General features: G+C 45.1%; 1 protein-coding gene across 1 annotated transcript in view; it reads left to right on the top strand.

Moving 5' to 3' along the window:
• Window positions 1-480: 480 nt before the first annotated feature.
• The window catches only part of Smim14 (small integral membrane protein 14), a 43,269-nt gene continuing 25,791 nt past the window's right edge, over window positions 481-17,958 (top strand). The window contains exons 1-2 of the mRNA XM_042678282.1: window positions 481-707; window positions 15,413-15,522. Coding sequence (XP_042534216.1) covers window positions 15,448-15,522 — 75 coding nt within the window. The 5' untranslated portion in view covers window positions 481-707; window positions 15,413-15,447. The remainder of the gene's footprint in view (window positions 708-15,412; window positions 15,523-17,958) is intronic.

Below are 17,958 nucleotides of genomic sequence, written 5' to 3'. Positions count from 1 at the left end.
TTCTGTGAGGCAGGGTAAAAGTGGCCGGAAACTGCCACAGTCGACAAGCTCGCAGCCCTCCCTCCCCGTTTTCACCCAGGCCTGCTTCATCAGTTCAGACGATTCCTACAGAGGTAGTGGGTCGCAGGGACATCAGCGCGTGCCCACCTTTGCCCAGGCAGAAGTCATCCAAGATTACAGTTGAGATCCACAGGCTCAGCAAAGGGGATGACACGTGGGACAACACCGCCGACGAAACACAACAGAAAAGGCCACCGTGGCGAGCAGGCGACGCGGAACCTCAGCCCGCTTCCTCCACGACTCTAATCCCCACCCCTCCGGACCGGATCTACATCCTCCGCGCCCTGACGACAGGGGTGACGTCACGGAGACGCCGCTCGCGCTGGCCCCGCCTCCCTCGATGCCGAGGGCAGGCTCCAGAAACGCGCATGCTCGGTAGGCGGGGCCGGCCGGGGTCTCGAGGCGCTGCCCATCTGTTGCGCCGCCGCCCGCCGGATCTGGCAGATCCGGGTCTCGTGGCTAAGAGTGACGTGGTCAATCGAATCCAAACAGAGGGCGGGGCGGAGGCCGGCGGGGCTGAAGCACCAGCGGCAGCCGCGTCGGGAGGCCGGAGCTGCCGCAGCGTCCCGGAAGCCTCAGGCGGTCTCGCAACCGCGACTGGGTTTCTGCTCCCACCCTCCCCGCCCCGTCGGTTGTGGTGTGGGCGGGTGAGTGTGTTCCCCTCGCCCACCGCCGCGGTGACCCTCACCCGACCTGGGTTTTTCTCGGGGGGGCGGCGCGGCTGCTGCCCGGGGCTCGGCAGCCGCGGCGGTCCGGCCCGGGGAGCGGCGAGGCGGAGACTTGCGGTGGAGGAAAGCCAGGGCCCGGGTGGGAAGATGGACAGTAGCCGCGGGTGCTCTGGTGGGCTGGGGGCGGCGGGGGGACGGGAGGGGAAGGCGAATGAGCCACACCGGTGGAGTGGAGGAGAGTGTCGTAGCTGGAAGGGAGGAAGACCCGAGCCCGCTCGGGGTCGCCTGCCCGCCTTCCGCAGCCCTTTCTGGGCACGGTGAAGCCCGCGGCCGGCGGCGTCCTTTGTTGTGATGGATGATCGAGGGGAGCTGCCACCCCGAAAGCTGCGGCTTTTGGGCTCCTGTTGTGTTGGTGAATCTTAAAGGGCCCCCCTCCCCCCTTGCTTTTATCTCTTTTTTTTTTTTTCCTGTTCGGTAGAACCGTGGCAGACGTGTGGCAGCACCCTTTCATGCAAGGGGCGCTGCGCGGTGCACCGGGCACGGGGCAGTACCTGAAAAGCCCTGGTGTCAGCCGAAAGCCAAACTTTCCCGTGTTACTGTAGCCAGAATATTGTTTGTTAACGGCACGGAGGCGGTAGGGTGTCTGCAGCTCAGCCAGTTGGCAGAATCGAGGATGGGGTTGGCTTTCCCCAGTGGAGCGTCTGAGCTTTGCATCCGTCCCGCGAGCTGCCCCGTTGTGCCTGTGTGTGTTGTTGGTGCGGGAGTCAGACCGCATTCGTTCGGTCACTTGGAACGCGTTAAGACCTGCAAGGTGTTTTAGTCTGGAGACCCACGTCGGAGGCGTTTTCTCTGCGCCGTGCGGTGGGTGTCGGAGGCTTGCGCGTCCTTCTGCTGAACTCAGGTGACTGCTCACGCAGATTCCCTTAGTGGAGCTGCTGCTGTCGGCCTGCTTCCCTCTGCGCCCAGACCAGAGCACCAAGCCCCCGCGTCCGAACTGGGGCTTTAAAAAGCATCACTTCCCCCCGGTCATTACTGGAGCTATTCCTGTGGCAAACATTAAGGAAGAGCAACGGAAGCATGTGTTGATTGATCGACCCCGCTGTCAAATCCAGGAAGAGTTCTTAGGGATTTAGATGACTTCCTTACGAGGGTTGTTATTCTTGTGGTAGAACACAGTCCTTTTTGCAAATATTTTTTTTCTCCTCGGTATGCCACTGAGATCAAAATGAATTTCATCTAGAGCTGAGATCCTGCTTACAAAAGGAATTACTTCCTTTAACTTCCTCTTTTGCAGCTTTTACCTTTTATACCAACTAGAAATAAGTAACTTGTTTCCACATAGGGGTTTGTGATGATTCTGGAAAATATGGATAAAAGATAAGTGGACAGGAGTAATCAGTAACCCTGCCACTCACAAGTCACCAAAATGTTAGGAATTTCTATTCTTCCAGACTTCTTTTCTGCATATATGTATTTATTTTTAAAATGGTCTATTTTATATGCATATGCTTTTCTGCAACCTGCTGCTTTACATATTTGAGTAATGAAAATTTGCAGGTAAGACTTTTTCTGTTTTTGTTTTATTTTTTTTGTGGGTCATGAGACTTGACCTATGGGCCTGGGTGCTGTCCCTCAGCTCTTCAGCTCAAGGCTAGCACTTTACCACTTGAGCCACAGTGCCACTTCTGCCCTTTTCTGCTTATGTGGTGCTGAGGAATTGAACCCAGGGTCTCATGTGTGGAAGGCAAGCATTCTACCACTGAGCCACCTTCCCAGCCCCTTGCAGATAAGACCTTGAACATAAACTTTTATGGGGTAATTTACTGTTGGAAAAACAAAAGATACCAAAATCATGATTTTAAAAGTTTTCTTCCTTAGTCTTTTACTATACTGTATGATTCAACAAATAAATCAGTGTAGTAAGTAAGTCTTAGCTTTTAAACTCTTGGGAGAGCAGACAATCTAAATTGGCAGTATCAAAGTTAGAAAGTTGCTTATTACAGATTTCATTCAGACTAAGTTTAGAGCTATCCTATAGCCTATGTGCGTGCTCCAAATGCAGTTCAAGCCCATAGCAATAAAGTCCTGGAAGATTTTTTTTTTTTCTTTTCTTTTTTGGTCATAGGGCTTGAACTCTGGGCTTGGGTGCTGTCCTTGAGCTCTTCAGCTCAAAACCAGCACTCTTATTGCTGGAGCCACTTCCGATTTTCCTGCGGTGTATTTTAGATAAGAGTTTCATGGACTTTCCTGCCTGAGCTGGCTTTGAACCAGGATCCTCAGACCTCAGATTCCTGAGTAGCTAGGATTACCTGGAAGATTTAATGTAAAGTTGTGTTTTTTTTTTTTTGTTTTTTTTTTTTTTGTCGGTCATGGAGCCTGAACTCTGGGTCTGGGCACTGTCCCTCGACTCTTTTTTTTTTTGGGGGGGGGGGGAAGGTCCAGTCATGGGGCCTGAACTCTTGGCCTGGGCGCTGTCCCCCAGCTCTTCAGCTCAAGGCCAGTGCTCTACCACTTGAGCCACAGCACCACTTCTGGCTTTTTTCTTATGTGGTGCTGAGGAATCAAACCCAGGGCCTCAGCATGCAAGGCAAGCACTCTACCACTGAGCCACTTTCCCAGCCCTAGAGTTTGTTTGTTTGTGTGTTTTAATCGTATTCTTAGAAACTTTGTAAAGATTTTTTTTTTAAGCATTGCTGGAGATTCAATCCAAGGTTTGTGATATGCTAGCCAACCATTCTGTCACTGAGCTACACCACCCTAAACCACAAAGGCAGCCCTTAACTGGCCATCTAACTTATTTACTTGATGTTTTCAGTTAACATTGGGCATCAATGTAGTTTCTAGTTTTTCATTGTTATAAATAATACAGTGATGAATAATAGTTTTATATGGTTAACCCAAATTCTGAAGAGTTAACAGCAAGCAGCCCTACTCTGAAATATGTTATACTAAAGAAATTTTAGTGATTTTAAGTGAATGGTTTTCCACATAGGTAAACAAGTATATGCTGCATATGTGTACTTGGGCATGCCTAGAAAACTTATATGGAGGTTTTTTTGTAGATTGTGCCAATGAGGAGAGTACCTTTCACTTTGACATTTTTACTTTTTTTAGGGAAAGCATTTGAAATGTTTACCATAAATGGGTATTGCTTTAAAATGATTCTTGAAAAATGTAATTCTAAATTTACAGTATATACATACTGAGCATTTTAATGTTGTATTTTTACTTTGGAGAAAGTTTCCTCCTCATTGCTTATTTTCATATTAAGCTTTCATTTCCCCTTTTTCTTCTTTAAATTTAGGACAAAGCACAGATGTCTCAGTTTTGGAAAATACAGAATGAAAGTGGTTTACGCTTACCTGCACTTACTAACAAGTGTTACAAGTACAGAGCTTCCAAAATTTAACCCCTTATAAAGGTGCTTCTGATTATAAATGGAGAAAGCATCCTGTGCTATATATACCAGTGGTTGGCTTCTACTTTTTAAAATACAAGTTTGTACTTTTTGCATAGTACATTGCTTTAGTTTCCAGGACCCTATAAAACCCGAAATTTGATTAGGTGCCAGTGGCTTATCCCTATAATTCTAGCTACTCAGGAAGCTGAGATCTGAGAAGCACAGCTCAAAGCCAGCCCAGACAGAAAAGTCTGAGAGACTCTTATTTCCAATTTATCACCAAAAAGTTGGCAGCGGAGCTGTGGCTCAAGTGGTTAAGCACCAGCTTTGAGCAAAAAAGCTCAGGAATTCAAGCCCCGGGATTAGCAAACACACAAAAAAGAAGTGGTCCTCTCTAGACACTATGTTGGAAATGAACTATATAACTTGTGGGAAGGGATAAGAGGGAAAACTGAGAGAGAAAAAGAAAAAAAAAAAAAAGAAAAAATGTACTCTTTATCTGACTTAACCCGCTATATACATCAGCTTCGTAATAATAAAAAGAAACTACGAAATCTGAGCATTTCCATATCTCATAGAGATTTAAAATGGCTCGGTATTTGCATATTACACATGTACATCTTAATTCCCCAATGTTGTGTATTTCAATGTTGTGTATTTTTCCTTTAAAGTTTGAACTCAGGGCAGTGGGCTATTGCCCTTACTGCTCAAGGCTCTATCAATTGAGCTACAACTCCCTGCTTTTCAGTAGTTAATTGGAGATAGAGTTCTTAGAGGGCTGGGAAGGCTGGGTGCTTGCATAGCATGCAAGAAGCCTGAGTTTGATTCCTCAGTACAACATAAACAGAAAAAGCCAAACTGGTACTGTGGCTCAAGTGGTAGAGTGCTAGCCTAGAGCACCGAGAGGCTCAGGGACAGGGTCCACGCCCTGAGTTCAAGTCCCAGGACCAGGCCCTCCCCCCCAAAAAAAAAAGTTCCTAGAGACATTTCTTTTTCTTTTTTTGGGGCGGGGGGGGGGGTGTTCGGTCATGGGGCCTGAACTCTGGGCCTGGGTGCTGTCCCTCAGCTCTTCATCTCAAGGCTAGTGCTCTACCACTTGAGCCACCTTCTCAGCCCCCTAGAGACATTTCTGTCCTGGCTGGCTTTGAGTCAGGGTTCTCAGATCTCATTCCCTTGAGTAGATATGATTACAGGAATGAGCCACCAGTGCCTAGCAAGTTTAATACTCGTAGCAAGGGTAATGTAGGAGAAACTGACTTGTTTAAACAACTATACTTTTTTTTTTTTTTGGGGGGGGGGTGATTCCTGAGGCTTGAACTCTGGGCCTGGGCCAGTGTCACTGAGCTCAGTAGCAACACTCCGCATGCTCCTTAATCTGCCCTGACCAGGAGCAACACAATGGAGACCAGACTGTGCAATTGAGATTTGGGGTACCAGACCTTTAGCCTTCTGCCAGCAACAGATCCCAAGGTTCCATTAACCAAGGTTTTTATTTTTATTTATTTTTTATTGTGAAAATACTGTACAGAGGGGTTACAATTACATGGGCAAGATAATGAGTATATTTCTTTTTTTTTTTTTTTGGGTCTGGTCATAGGGCCTGAACTCTGGGCCTGGGCGCTGTCCCTCAGCTCTTGAGCCACTGCGCCACTTCTGGTTTTTTCTTTTTTTGCTTATGTGGTGCTGAGGAATCGAACCCAGGGCCTCAGGCATGCAAGGCAAGTGCTCTACCACTGAGCCACCTTCTCAGCCCTGATAATGAGTATATTTCTTATCAAGCATTGTAACCTCCTCCTTTGTTTCCCTGCCCCCCAACCAAGGTTTTTATTGGTCTTATGCAAGGAAGTAAGGTATAAACTTCAACTTGTGATAATATTTTGCATACAGACCTTCTTATTCTAGAAAGGGAACTAAACAGTAAACAGCCTTCAATTTGCATAAACCTCAATCTACCCTTAGGCTCCTACACAGTTTAGGGTGAAATCTGAGTTCCCATTACGTCGAGACTGCTGGACCTTTCTTGGGAAACTCTTCAGCATTCCGAGTATATGGAGAGAAGGCATTCCAACTCCTTTCAGAGTCTCAGCTTGGATTTTCAGAACTCCTTTTGCTCAAGGGTAGTACTCTACCACTTGAGCCACAGCACCTCTCCCAGCTTTTTCTGTGATTAATTGGAGATGAGTCTCACAGCCTTTCCTGCCTAGGCTGGCTTCAAACCTTGATCCTCAGATCTTAGCATCCTGAATAGGTAGGTAGGAATTACAAGGTTTTTAAAAAGAGGTTGCCGAGTAAGAACAGCACCACACATGTGGTATTCGGGTAAGGGGTAGGTTTATTCAGTAGACCTGCTGGGACCAGGCAAGGTTGGCACTCCACGAGGCGTCTGGCCCCGGATTAGGCCTTATAAGGTAGGGGGCAGGGAAGGGTGTGTCCAGGTAAAGGGAAGTGGGATCAGGTGGGAGAAAGGTGTGGCCACATCAGGTTAAGATGTGACCTCAGCAGATGCGGATGTGACCTCTTCCAGGTGTCCCTGTTGCCTAGGTAACGCAGGTACTGGGCGAGGTCTGTTCGCCATCCAGGAATGGACATTACATTCCAGCCTTTTGATAATTATGAAAAAGGGCGAAGACTCTCTCTGGCTACTTCCTGCTGGCAAGGGGCGTCGTAGGGGTAAAAGGCTGAGATGTGGTCCATGCTGGGAGAAGGCGGCAGGCTGCAGCTGTCCCTTGGGTGTTGAGTCCTCGATGAAGTCTGGAGGAGGCAAGTCTCTTGGACGAAGTCTGGAGAAGTTTCATGAGGCATTGACGGAAACCTGAACAAATGGAAACTGACAATTTTTAAACCTAGAATGGCTGGCCTTTGAGAGGGAACCTAGAGGGCGTCTCCGGGACCCAGCCTGCGTCGCCCTCTTCAGGGCACAAGCCAAAAAGTTGTAGAGTCAGTCTGGTGAGTGAAGGAGAGCTGACCAGGCAGAAGCGGCGTCCCGACTTCCCCCAGAGCCCTCTAGAGAGAAATGGCCAAGCCCCCAAAACCAAGCGTCCTCAGCTTCGGAGGTGACCGCCTTTCAGCTAAAGGCCGTAGGCGCTCTCTGGTGTGGCGCCACGTCTGGACAGAGACTGAGCAACAGAGAGCCATAGAGAGTAGTTTCACTCACCAGAGTAGAGAAGTGGTGTGGACGTGAAGGCAGCAATGGTATCGATGCGCTGTGTCCGCAGCAGACAGATGGGTTCGCAAAAGGCTGTCAGAAATGTGGGTATTCCTCAGAGCAAAAAGGGAAAAACAAGCAAAAAGAAAAAAGAGGAAAAAACAGAGAGGAATCCCAGCTATCCTGACTTTAAGCCCTTTATCCGAGTCACGGCACCATTTATGTTAGGTTTTTAAAAAGAGGTTGCGGAGTAAGAACAGCACCAGCACTCACGTGGTACTCAGGTAAGGAGTAGGTTTATTCGGTAGACCTGCTGGGACCAGGCAAGGTTGGCACTCCATGTGGCTGGCAAAAGAGAAGAAAGAGAGAGAAAAGAGCTAGAAAAGAGCAGAGAGAGCAAGAAAAGAACAGAGAGAGAGAGCAGAGAGAGCTAGAAAAAGGCAGAGAGAGAGTCTGGGCCTGGGCTAGGCCTTATCTAGGGTATGGGCAGAGAAAGGTGTGGCCACATCAAATTCAGATGTGACCTCTTCTAGGTGTCCCAGTTGCCTAGGTAACGCAGGTACTGGGTGGAGACTTTGCTGCGAGGAGGGTGGAGTCTGCTAGCCATCCAGGAAGCGGACCTTACACAAGCTTCTGACTTATAGCTGCTTTTCTGTTTGTGTGATGGGGGGAGGGGAGGAAAAAGGGGTATGAACTCCTGGGATTTGAACTCGGGTCTAGGTAGTATCCCTGAGCTTTTAGGCTCAAGGCTAGCAATCTACCTCTCAAGCCACAGCTACACTTCAGCCCTTTAGTGGGTAACTAGAGATAAAAGTCTCACAGACTTTCCTGCTAGAGCTGACTTTGAACAGCCATCCTCAGATCTCAGCCTCCTAAGTGGCTAGAATTACAAGTATTATACCTGACTTTTTAACATATGTGTGTATATGTGTATGTGTGTGTGCATGTGCGCACATGCCAATCCTGGGGCTTGAACTCAGAGCCAGAGTGCTGTTCCTGAGCTTTTCTTTGCTCAAGGCTAGTACTGTACCACCTTGAGCCATTTTGAGGGTTAATTGGAGATAAGAGTTGTAAGGTAGCCGGGCACCAGTGGCTAGTTATCCTAGTTACTCAGGAGGCTGAGATCTGAGGATCTCAGTTCAAAGCCAGCCAGGGCAGGAAAGTTCCTGAGACTCTTATCTCCAATAAACCACTAGAAAACCGGAAGTGGTGCTGTGGCTCAAGCAGTAGAGCGCTTGCCTTGACCTGAAGAGCACAGGGACAGGGCCCAAGCCCAGAGTTCAAGCCCCACGACCGACTGACCAAAAAAAAAAAAGGAGTTGTAAGGTGGGTGGGAATGACTTAGTGGTGGAGTTCTTGCCTAGCATGCATGAAGCCCTGGGTTCAATTCCTCAGTACCACATAAGCAGAAAAGGCCATAAGCTATGGCTCGTGTGATGAGTGCTATTCTTGAACACAAGAAGCTTAGGGACAATGCCAGACCCTGAGTTCAAGCCCTAGTACCGGCCAAAAAGAGTTGTAAAATTCAATGAAAGGAGACCACCACATGAGCAGGCAGAAAAGAGGGAGGGCAATCACCCAGCCCACACTAAATGGAGGCATGCAGAGAGAGAAGAAAAAAAGATAGGGACTCGTGTTGAGTGGGATTATAGGGAAAGGTAGGAGTTATCATCACAATGGATGCAAAAAGATGAGAGCCTTGGACATTTCTCACTGTCTGAAGGAAGTGTGACCAGGTCGGTTCAGGAAGTGACCTTAAAGTCTGGGGGTCCTTTGCTGACTGATAGGTGATTACTGGTTTTAGGCAGGTGATTTCTGGTAAGGCAATGCACTGTGTTTCTGGAAGAAGTGGGAGGGGGCTGTTCTCCTGGGCAGATCTAACAGCAGTCTCACACACTTTGCTACTCTACCTGTCTTTGAACAGTGATTCTCAGGTCTCAACCTCCTGAGTAGCTAGGATGACAGGCGTGAGCCCCCAGTGTCCAGTTTGTTTGTTTATAGTTTTTGTTGGATTTCGGTTCCTAATTATAAAAAAAATAGCCATTTTTCTTGAGTTGGAAGTATTTTTAGGTGGAATTTGACTAATTGGGTGTGCATGTGTGTTGCATAGAGAGCCTACTACCTTGTACATTGCAGGCAAATGCTCTGAGCTACACTCCCAACCCCCTAGTAAACATCTAGTAAATATTTATTTGTTGAAACAGCTATGTAGTCTAGGCTGTCCTCAAATTTATGATCCTCTTGCATCAGCCTCCAGAGTTCTCGATTACATTACATATACATTACCTCTGACTTGTAAATTCTCTCTCTCTCTCTTTTTTTTTTTGTCAGTCATGGGGCTTGAACTCTGAGCCTGGGCACTGTCCTTAAGTTTCTTGTGCTTCAAGGCAAGCTCTCTACCACTTGAGCCATAGCGCCACTTCTGGCCTTTTCTGCTTATGTGGTACTGAGGAATCAAACCAGGGTTTCATGGATGCTAGGCAAGCACTCTACCACTGTCATATTGCCAGCCACCTTACAACTCTTATCTGCAATTAACCCCCAAAATGGCTCAAGGTGGTAGAGCATTAATCTTGAGCAAAAAAAACAACACAAAATCAGAAGTAGGGCCTCTCCTGTCTCAGGCCCAGAGTCCTGGAGATTCAGTCAGAGTGTTTCAACTTTTTGGTTCTCTTAGGCCACTTAAGGGTACCCCCAGTGAGCCTAGCTGTGGCACTTCCTGTTGTATCTTTTCTTCTATAATCCTCTGACTTCATACAATGACATTATTGCAGGTCTATATAGTGTATGAATTGTAGAAGTGTGGTCACTTATACATAGTCTTTAAATGTTAAAGAAATTTACTTGTCTTTGTCTTCACCCACCTCCTTACATAGTGCCTACACTATTGCACTTGCATCTCCGTCTTTAGAAATATGGTTCTAAAGTCCACTGCCTTCCAATATATGCTTAAAAACTTAAAAAAAAAGTGCTATTGATCTTGCTAATTTGTGTTGTTTATTCCTTATGAAGGAATGATGTGGAAGGCTGGGCTGCAGGGGTGAGGCATCACTTCCATTAGAGCAAAGCCTAGTAGAGTCATAGGTAGGATTTCAGCCTGGGAGAGTTTCTTACGTGTGGTATGGGCTTGCACCCAGCAAAGCCTTTGGCTGCCTGGATTCTTGGAGGCCAAGCAACAGCTGCAATGTCTGAAAAGCAGGATCTTTAGTTGGAGATTTTTCATGAGTTGATACTATTTGCCCTATTGGGTTTTTATTTACTTGGGAACTGTTCTTCTATTTTTTTTCTCTCTCTGGTATGAATGTTGTGGTCTATTTATAAATTGAAAACTCAATCATGTGTGATTTATTAGATCATCAGGGCAGAACCTTCATAAATAGGACCCCAGAGAGCCGCTTGCCTTTTTCCACCACTTGAGAACAAGTGAACACCATTGTTGAGCCAGAGAACAAGCTTTCTCCATTCCTTAGATCTGTCAGTGCTTTGATCTTGGTTGTCTTTTAGCCTCCAGAAGTGTGACGAATAAATTTCTACTGTTTATAAGCAACTCTTATCTTGTTTTGTCAGTCTAATAGACCAAGGAACATAACAAAAAAGAACCATTAATGATTATTTCTGGAAAAGTGACAGCCTAGGGATGGATTTTTAACAGACTCTGAAATACAAGAGAAATGGAGGGATTAAGAAGATAAAGAAGGTGCTGTGAAAGTGGCGCTTGCCTTGCATGCATGAGGCCCTGGGTTTGATTCCTCAGCACCACATAAGCAGAAAAAGCAAGAAGTGGCACTGTGGCTCAAGTGGTAGAGCACTAGTCTTGAGCTGAAGAGCTGAGGGACAGCGCCCAGGCCCAGAGTTCAGGCTCCACTGCCAGACCAAAAAAAAAAAAAAAGAAGAAGAAGATTAAAGAAATTCTTGAGGGCTGGGAAGGTGGTTCAGTGGTAGAGTGCTTGCCTTGCATGCATGAGGCCCTGGGTTCGATTCCTCAGCACCACATAAGCAAAAAAGAAAAAACCAGAAGTGGCACTCTGGCTTAAGTGGTAGAGTGCTAGCCTTGAGCTGAAGAGCTGAGGGACAGCGCCCAGGCCCAGAGTTCAGGCCCCACGATGGGACCAAAAAAATAAATAAAAATTTAAAAATTTTATTATCTTAAAGTAGTTGTACAAAGAAGTTCCCATTCTACAAAACAGTATATGAGGGGCTGGGAAGGTGGCTCAGTGGTAGAGTGCTTGCCTTGCATGCATGAGGCCCTGGGTTCAATTCCTCAGCACCACATAAGCAAAAAAAAAGCCGGAAGTGGCGCTGTGGCTCAAGTGGTAGAGCGCTAGCCTTGAGCTGAAGAGCTGAGGGACAGCGCCCAGGCCCAGAGTTCAGGTCTCACGACCGGATCCCCCCCCCAAAAAAACAGTATATGAATACAAAGTGTCTGACAACATTGTCATCCATTGCTCCTAACCCACCCCTTCTCTCACTTTTCTTTTTTTCTTTTATTATTTATTTTTTTTGGGGGGAGTCCAGTCATGGGGCCTGAACTCTGGGCCTGGGCGCTGTCCCTCAGCTCTTCAGCTTAAGGCTAGCGCTCTACCACTTGAGCCACAGTGCCACTTCCGGCTTTTTTTTCTTTCTGCTTATGTGGTGCTGAAGAATCGAACCCAGGGCCTCAGGAATGCAAGGCAAGCACTCTACCACTGAGCCACCTTCCCAGCCCCTCACTTTTCTTTTTTAAATTGAGTTTAGGTGATTACATAAATTTCACATATTTCACAGTATTGTTGAATAGTGGTATTTAAAGTTACAAACACATTTTAACCTTCACAAGGCAAATTGTCATTATCATGGTCTATAAAGTTTGTGATTTCTGTGAGCTTTGACAATACAATTATTTTTTCTGTAAGTCACCTTTTTAATAACAGTAAAAAAAAATTATACAGCCAGGCACTGGTGGCTCATGCCTATAATCCTAGCTATTCACTGTGATCTGAAGATCACAGTTTAGCCAGCCTGGGCAGCAAAGTTTGTGAGACTCTTATCTCCAATTAACCACCAGAAAACCAGAACAGTGGCACTGTGGCTCAAGTGGCAGAGCACTTGCCTTGAGCTGAAGAGCTCAGGAACAGCCAGGCCAGAGTTTAAGCCCCACAACCTGCCCCCCCCCCCCGAAAAAAAAATATATGTACATATGTCTGTGAGACTTTTTTATTTTTTTTGGTCTGGTTGTGGGTCTTGAACTTAGGGCCTGGGCACTGTCCCTGAGCTGGTTTTGCTCAAGGCTAGCATTCTACCACTTGAGCTACAGAGCCACTTTCGGCTTTTTCTGTGTATGTGGTACTGAGGAATGGTACCCAGGGCTTCATGCATGCTTGGTAAGCACTCTACCACTAAGCCACATTCCCAGCCGTGTGAGACTCTTATCTCCAATTAACTACCAGAAAACTCTAAGTGGTGCTGTGGCTCAAAGTGGTACAATGCTAGCCTTGAGTGAAAAGGCTCAGGGACAGTACCCAGGCCCTGAGTTCAAGATCCACAATTGAAAAAAAAAAGTTATACAGACACAGCAGGCTGGATACTAGAGGCTCACATTTGTGTAAACCTAGCTATTAAGGAGGCTAAGATCTAAAGGATTGTGATTTGAAACCAGCTGTGAAGGAAAGGCATGAGACTTCACCTTCAAATATGTCAGACTGGAGGCATGGCTAAATGGTAAAGTGCCATCTGTGATTGAGATCAATCTCTGAGTTCAAGCTCCTGTACCAGCACAGTACATTGTAGAGATACTACAGGCAATTTTAGAGATTTGGAATTTACTTACCCTTTTGTACACTAGTGTTTGATCTTTAGTCATCTTAAGGGTTTTTGTTTTCCAAATCGCAGAATATAATAATAATATTACTTTCACTATTATTATTATTATTGACAGGGTCTTACTGCATAGCACAGGCTGCCTTAACGTGGCTATACTGTTTCTTAGTCCAGTTATTTTTTTTGGTTTTGTTATGGGTGTGTGTATGTGTGTGTGTGTCCTGGGGCTTGAACTTAGGGCCTGTGTGCAGTCCCTGAGCTTTTATGCTCAAGGCTGCTAGGACAGGCATGAACTACCAGCACCCTCCTCAGTTGTGTTCTTTTAAACTTTTGGCCTGTTGTATTAGTTATTGGTTGAAAATTTACTATCTGTTGGTAACCTAAGTAGCAAGGAAGATCATTTTATTTTTATTTATTTTTTTTTTTGGGGGGGGTCCGGTCGTGGGCCTGAACTCTGAGCCAGGGCGCTGTCCCTCAGCTCTTCAGCTCAAGGCTAGTGCTCTACCACTTGAGCCCACAGCGCCACTTCCGGCTTTTTTCTTTTTGCTTATGTGGTGCTGAGGAATCGAACCCAGGGCCTCAGGCATGCAAGGCAAGCACTCTACCACTGAGCCACCTTCCCAGCCCAGTAAGATCATTTTATATAAACCTCATGAATACCATTTTAAATCTGAGAGCTACTGTTGTTTTATTTAGTGTGCCACTTGATTGTTCCTTTTTTTTTTTTTTTTGGTCCTGATGCCTGAACTTGGCCTGGGTGCTGTCCCTGAGTTCTTCAGCTCAAGGCTAGCGCTCTACCACTGGAGCCACAGCGCCACTTCTGGCATTTTCTGCTTATGTGGTGCTAAGGAATCGAACCCAGGGCCTCATGCATGCAAGCCAAGCACTCTACCACTGAGCCACCTTCCCAGCCCCTGTTCCTTTTTCAAATTCATGTCTGATTCTCAAACATTTTGTGTTAAAATCACCTTATTTAATTTAATTTTTTTTTCAGTACTAGGATTTGAAGTTTGAAGGCCTTGCCACGTGCCAGGCAGTCTCACTACTGCTTAACCCACACTTCCAGGAAAACTACTTTGAAAATATTTACTATTTAGCAACGTTGGGTTACAAAAAAGCAAAGCCTTTTCACTCTTAACTACCAAAAGACAGAAAGTAGAGCTGTAGCTCAAGTGGTAGAGCACTAGCTAGCCTTGAGTGGAAAAAGCTAAGGGACAGTGCCCAGGCCCTGACTTCTAGCATCAGTCACAGCACACACGAACACACACGCGCACACACACACACACACACACACAAACAGTTGAGTTTTTTTTTTTTAGTGAGTGTTGAAAGCATTCCAGTTGTTTTTTTTTTCCTGGTCCTGAGGATTGAACTTTGGGCCTGGCCGCTCTCCCTGAACTACTTTTGCTCAAATCTAGCACTCTACCACTTGAGACACACCACTACTTCCGGCTTTTTCTGTGATTTACTTGGAAATAAACGTCTCACAGATTTTCCTGCCCAGGTTGGCTTTCAACCGTTATCCTAAGACCTCAGCCTCATTAGTAGCTAGGATTACAGGCATGAGCCATCAGTACCCAGCGATTATCCCTGATTTCTTTTTTTTTTTTTTTCTTTTTTCTTTTGCCAGTCCTGGGACTTGAACTCAGGGCCTTAGCACTATCATGCCTGAGTTTCTTCCCCCTCCCACCCTCCCACTGTTTATGTGGTACTAAGGTATCGAACCCAGGACTTTATGCATGCTAGGCAAGCACTCTACTACTAAGCCACATTCCCAGCTCTTATCCTAGCTTTCTTATAGAGTGAAAGTTTGATTACAGGAACTAAACAGGTGCTAGGTGACAGTGGTTCACACCTTCCCTACCTTCCCAGAAGGCTGAGTTGTAAGGATCATAGTTTGAAGTTAGGCCAGGTAGATAAATCTGAGACTCATCTCTAACTAGCAAAAAGCTGGAAATGGAGGTGTGGTCCAAGTGGTAGAGCACCAGCCTTCAGCAAACTAAACTAAGCAAGATTGCCCTGTGTTTAAGTCCCAGTACTAGCACACACAAAGTATTTAAACTGAATAGTCTGTAGCATCATAGGCAGGGTATCCAAAAAATCTGCTTTTAGAGAAAATTGGACTGATGAATAGCCAGTCAGTTTTATAGATTTGTAATTTTGTGGTTTTTAATTAATATAGAATTAATAGTAAATTTTGTACATATAGATCAAAGTTTAGTAAAACCAGCAGATATAAACTATGTTTAATAAGACCATTATGACACTATATAATACATAATTTTTTATGGCTGAAAAGAGTACCTAAATATTCGACTTAAACTATTTTTTCCTTCCTTCTAGATTTAAACAGTCAAGTAAAATCAAGCTGGGTAATCATGGCAGAAGGTGGATTCGATCCCTGTGAATGTGTTTGCTCTCATGAACATGCAATGAGAAGGCTGATCAATCTGGTGAGATGACGAGCACAGTCCCATTTAGAACTTATCTGTATTCCATCTATCTGTTCTGTTTTTTGTTGTTGTTTTTGAGTCAGTTGTGGGGCTTTAACTCTGGGCTTGGCCGCTGTCCCAGCGCTCTTCAGAAGAGCTCAAGGAGAGCAATCTACCGCTTGAACCACAATACCACTTCCAGTTTTCTAGTGGTTTATTGGAGATAAGAGTCTCACGGACTTTCCTACCTGGACTGGCTTTGAACCTCGATCCTGAGATCTCAGCCTCCTGAGTAGCTAGGATTATAGGCATGAGCCACTGGTGCCCAGCTTCTGTTCTGTTTTTGTGAGAATGTTTGCTATTGGAAAGATTAAAGTAGTCACCAAACAGTGTTGTGTAATTGAGTTCCACAGTGGATTAAGACATAATGATAAAAATGTTTGCCACCAATTTTCTGGTTAGAGATGAAAATATATTACTCTCTTGGTTTATGTGTATTTATGTTGATGAATTTTTCATAACAGATTGATACAGTATTTCCAAGTAAAAGTAAATTATTGGGTTGGGAATGTGGCTTAGTGATAGAGTGCTTGCCTAACATTCATGAAGTCCTGGGTTTGATTCCTCAGTGCCACGTAAAAAGAAAAAGCCAGAAGTGACACTGTGGCTCAAGTGGTAGAGTATTAGCCTTGAGCACAGAGAGGCTTAGGGCCAGGGGTTTGATGGTTATGAGACAGGTGCTTCATTACTTCAGTCATATTTCTAGCCTCCTCCATCTTTTGCTTTTAGTGTATTTTTTGCTTTTAGCTTTTGCTTTAGCTGGCCTCAGACTGAGTTCTGTTGGATTATAGATGGGAACCACCATTCCTGACACTGAGACTTCTGAGTCTTTAATTTGCCAAAACAATTTTTAGTATTAATGGACTATAAGCATCTCATCTGGTGGACTCACGATCAGATTCTTTTTTTTTTAGCTTTGAGCACAGAGAGGCTCAGGGGCAAGGACCTAGCCCTGAGTTCAAGCCCCAGATGGGCAATTATATAAATAAATAATAAAAAATGTTAATTTTTTTATTGAGATTAGGTGCTTACATAAATTTTATAATTTCACAGTATTGTGGAACAGTGTTATTTAAAGTCACAAACACATTTCAACTTTCACAAGGCAGATATTATCATTATCATGGTCTATAAAGTTTGTGAATTCTATGAGCTTTGACAATACAATTATTTCTTCCACATTAGGTGATAATAAATGTAAATTGTTTGACAGGTAGATTTTTTTTTTTGGTCCGGTCGTGGGGCCTGAACTCTGGGCCTAGGCGTGTCCCTCAGCTCTTCAGCTTAAGGCTAGCACTCTACCACTTGAGCCACAGCCCCACTTCTGGCTTTTTGCTTATGTGGTGCTGAGGAATTGAACCCAGGGCCTCGAGCATGCAAGGCAAGAGCTCTACCACTGAGCCACCTTCCCAGCCCCTGACAGGTAGATTTTTGATCAGCATATTTGAATCATCTCATTGACTCACTTGTAGTAGGATTTGAATTAGAAGATTTTTTTCAGACTTTGTTGATAAGTTCAAATGTGAGGGTGTTTTTATTATCCTGTATACTTTGTATTACAGGAGAAATTTGAAATTATTACCAATACTTCTTTTTTGTAGTGCTGGGATCAACCCCATGGCTTCCTCTATGCTAAGCACACCTTTTACCAGGCCTTCAAGTTTATGTTTGTGGAACACCAGTGGCTCATATCTGTAATCTTAGCTACTCAGGAAGCTGATATCTGAGGATACAGGTTTAAAGTCAGCCCAAAGAGGGAAATCTGAGAGATTCCTATCTAATTAACTACTAAAAAACTGGAAGTAAAGTGTAGCTTGGATGATAGAGCACTAGCTTTGAGCAGAAAAAGCTAAGGGACAGTATCCAGACCCTGAGTTTAAACCCTAGTTTGCACTGGCACAAAAACAAAAAAATTAACACACAGGAGCCACCACACATGTTCTTAGAAAATGGTCTCTCTCTCTCTTTTTTTTTTTTGGCCAGTTCTGGGGCTCAAATGGTAGAGTGTTCGCCTTGAGCTGAAGAGCTCAGGGAGAGCTCCCAGGCCCAGAGTTCAAGCCCCATGACTGACAAAAAAAAAAAAAAAAGTCTCACTGCCTTTCCTATCTGGGCTGGCTTTAAACCATGAATCTTAGCCTCCTGAGTAGCTAGCATTACAGGCATGAGCCACAAGTGCTTGGCAGAATACATATTTAGAAAAATACACGAGTGCATTACTCCAGGTACCATAATACTGGGCTTTGATTTTATATTACAGACCCACAGTAATAAAAACTGTGTGATACTGGCACAAGCATAAACCCAAAGACCAGTGGAACAGAAAATCCAGAGACAAATACACACAGCTACAGTCATCTTAATTTTTTTTTTTGCTAGTTCTAAGGCTTGAACTCAAGG

This window comes from Dipodomys spectabilis, unplaced genomic scaffold, assembly GCF_019054845.1.
Source record: "Dipodomys spectabilis isolate Male_0828 unplaced genomic scaffold, ASM1905484v1 ptg000043l, whole genome shotgun sequence".
Taxonomy (NCBI): domain Eukaryota; kingdom Metazoa; phylum Chordata; class Mammalia; order Rodentia; family Heteromyidae; genus Dipodomys; species Dipodomys spectabilis.
Note: the sequence above shows the minus strand (reverse complement) of the source record. Positions and strands in the feature narration are given on the sequence as shown.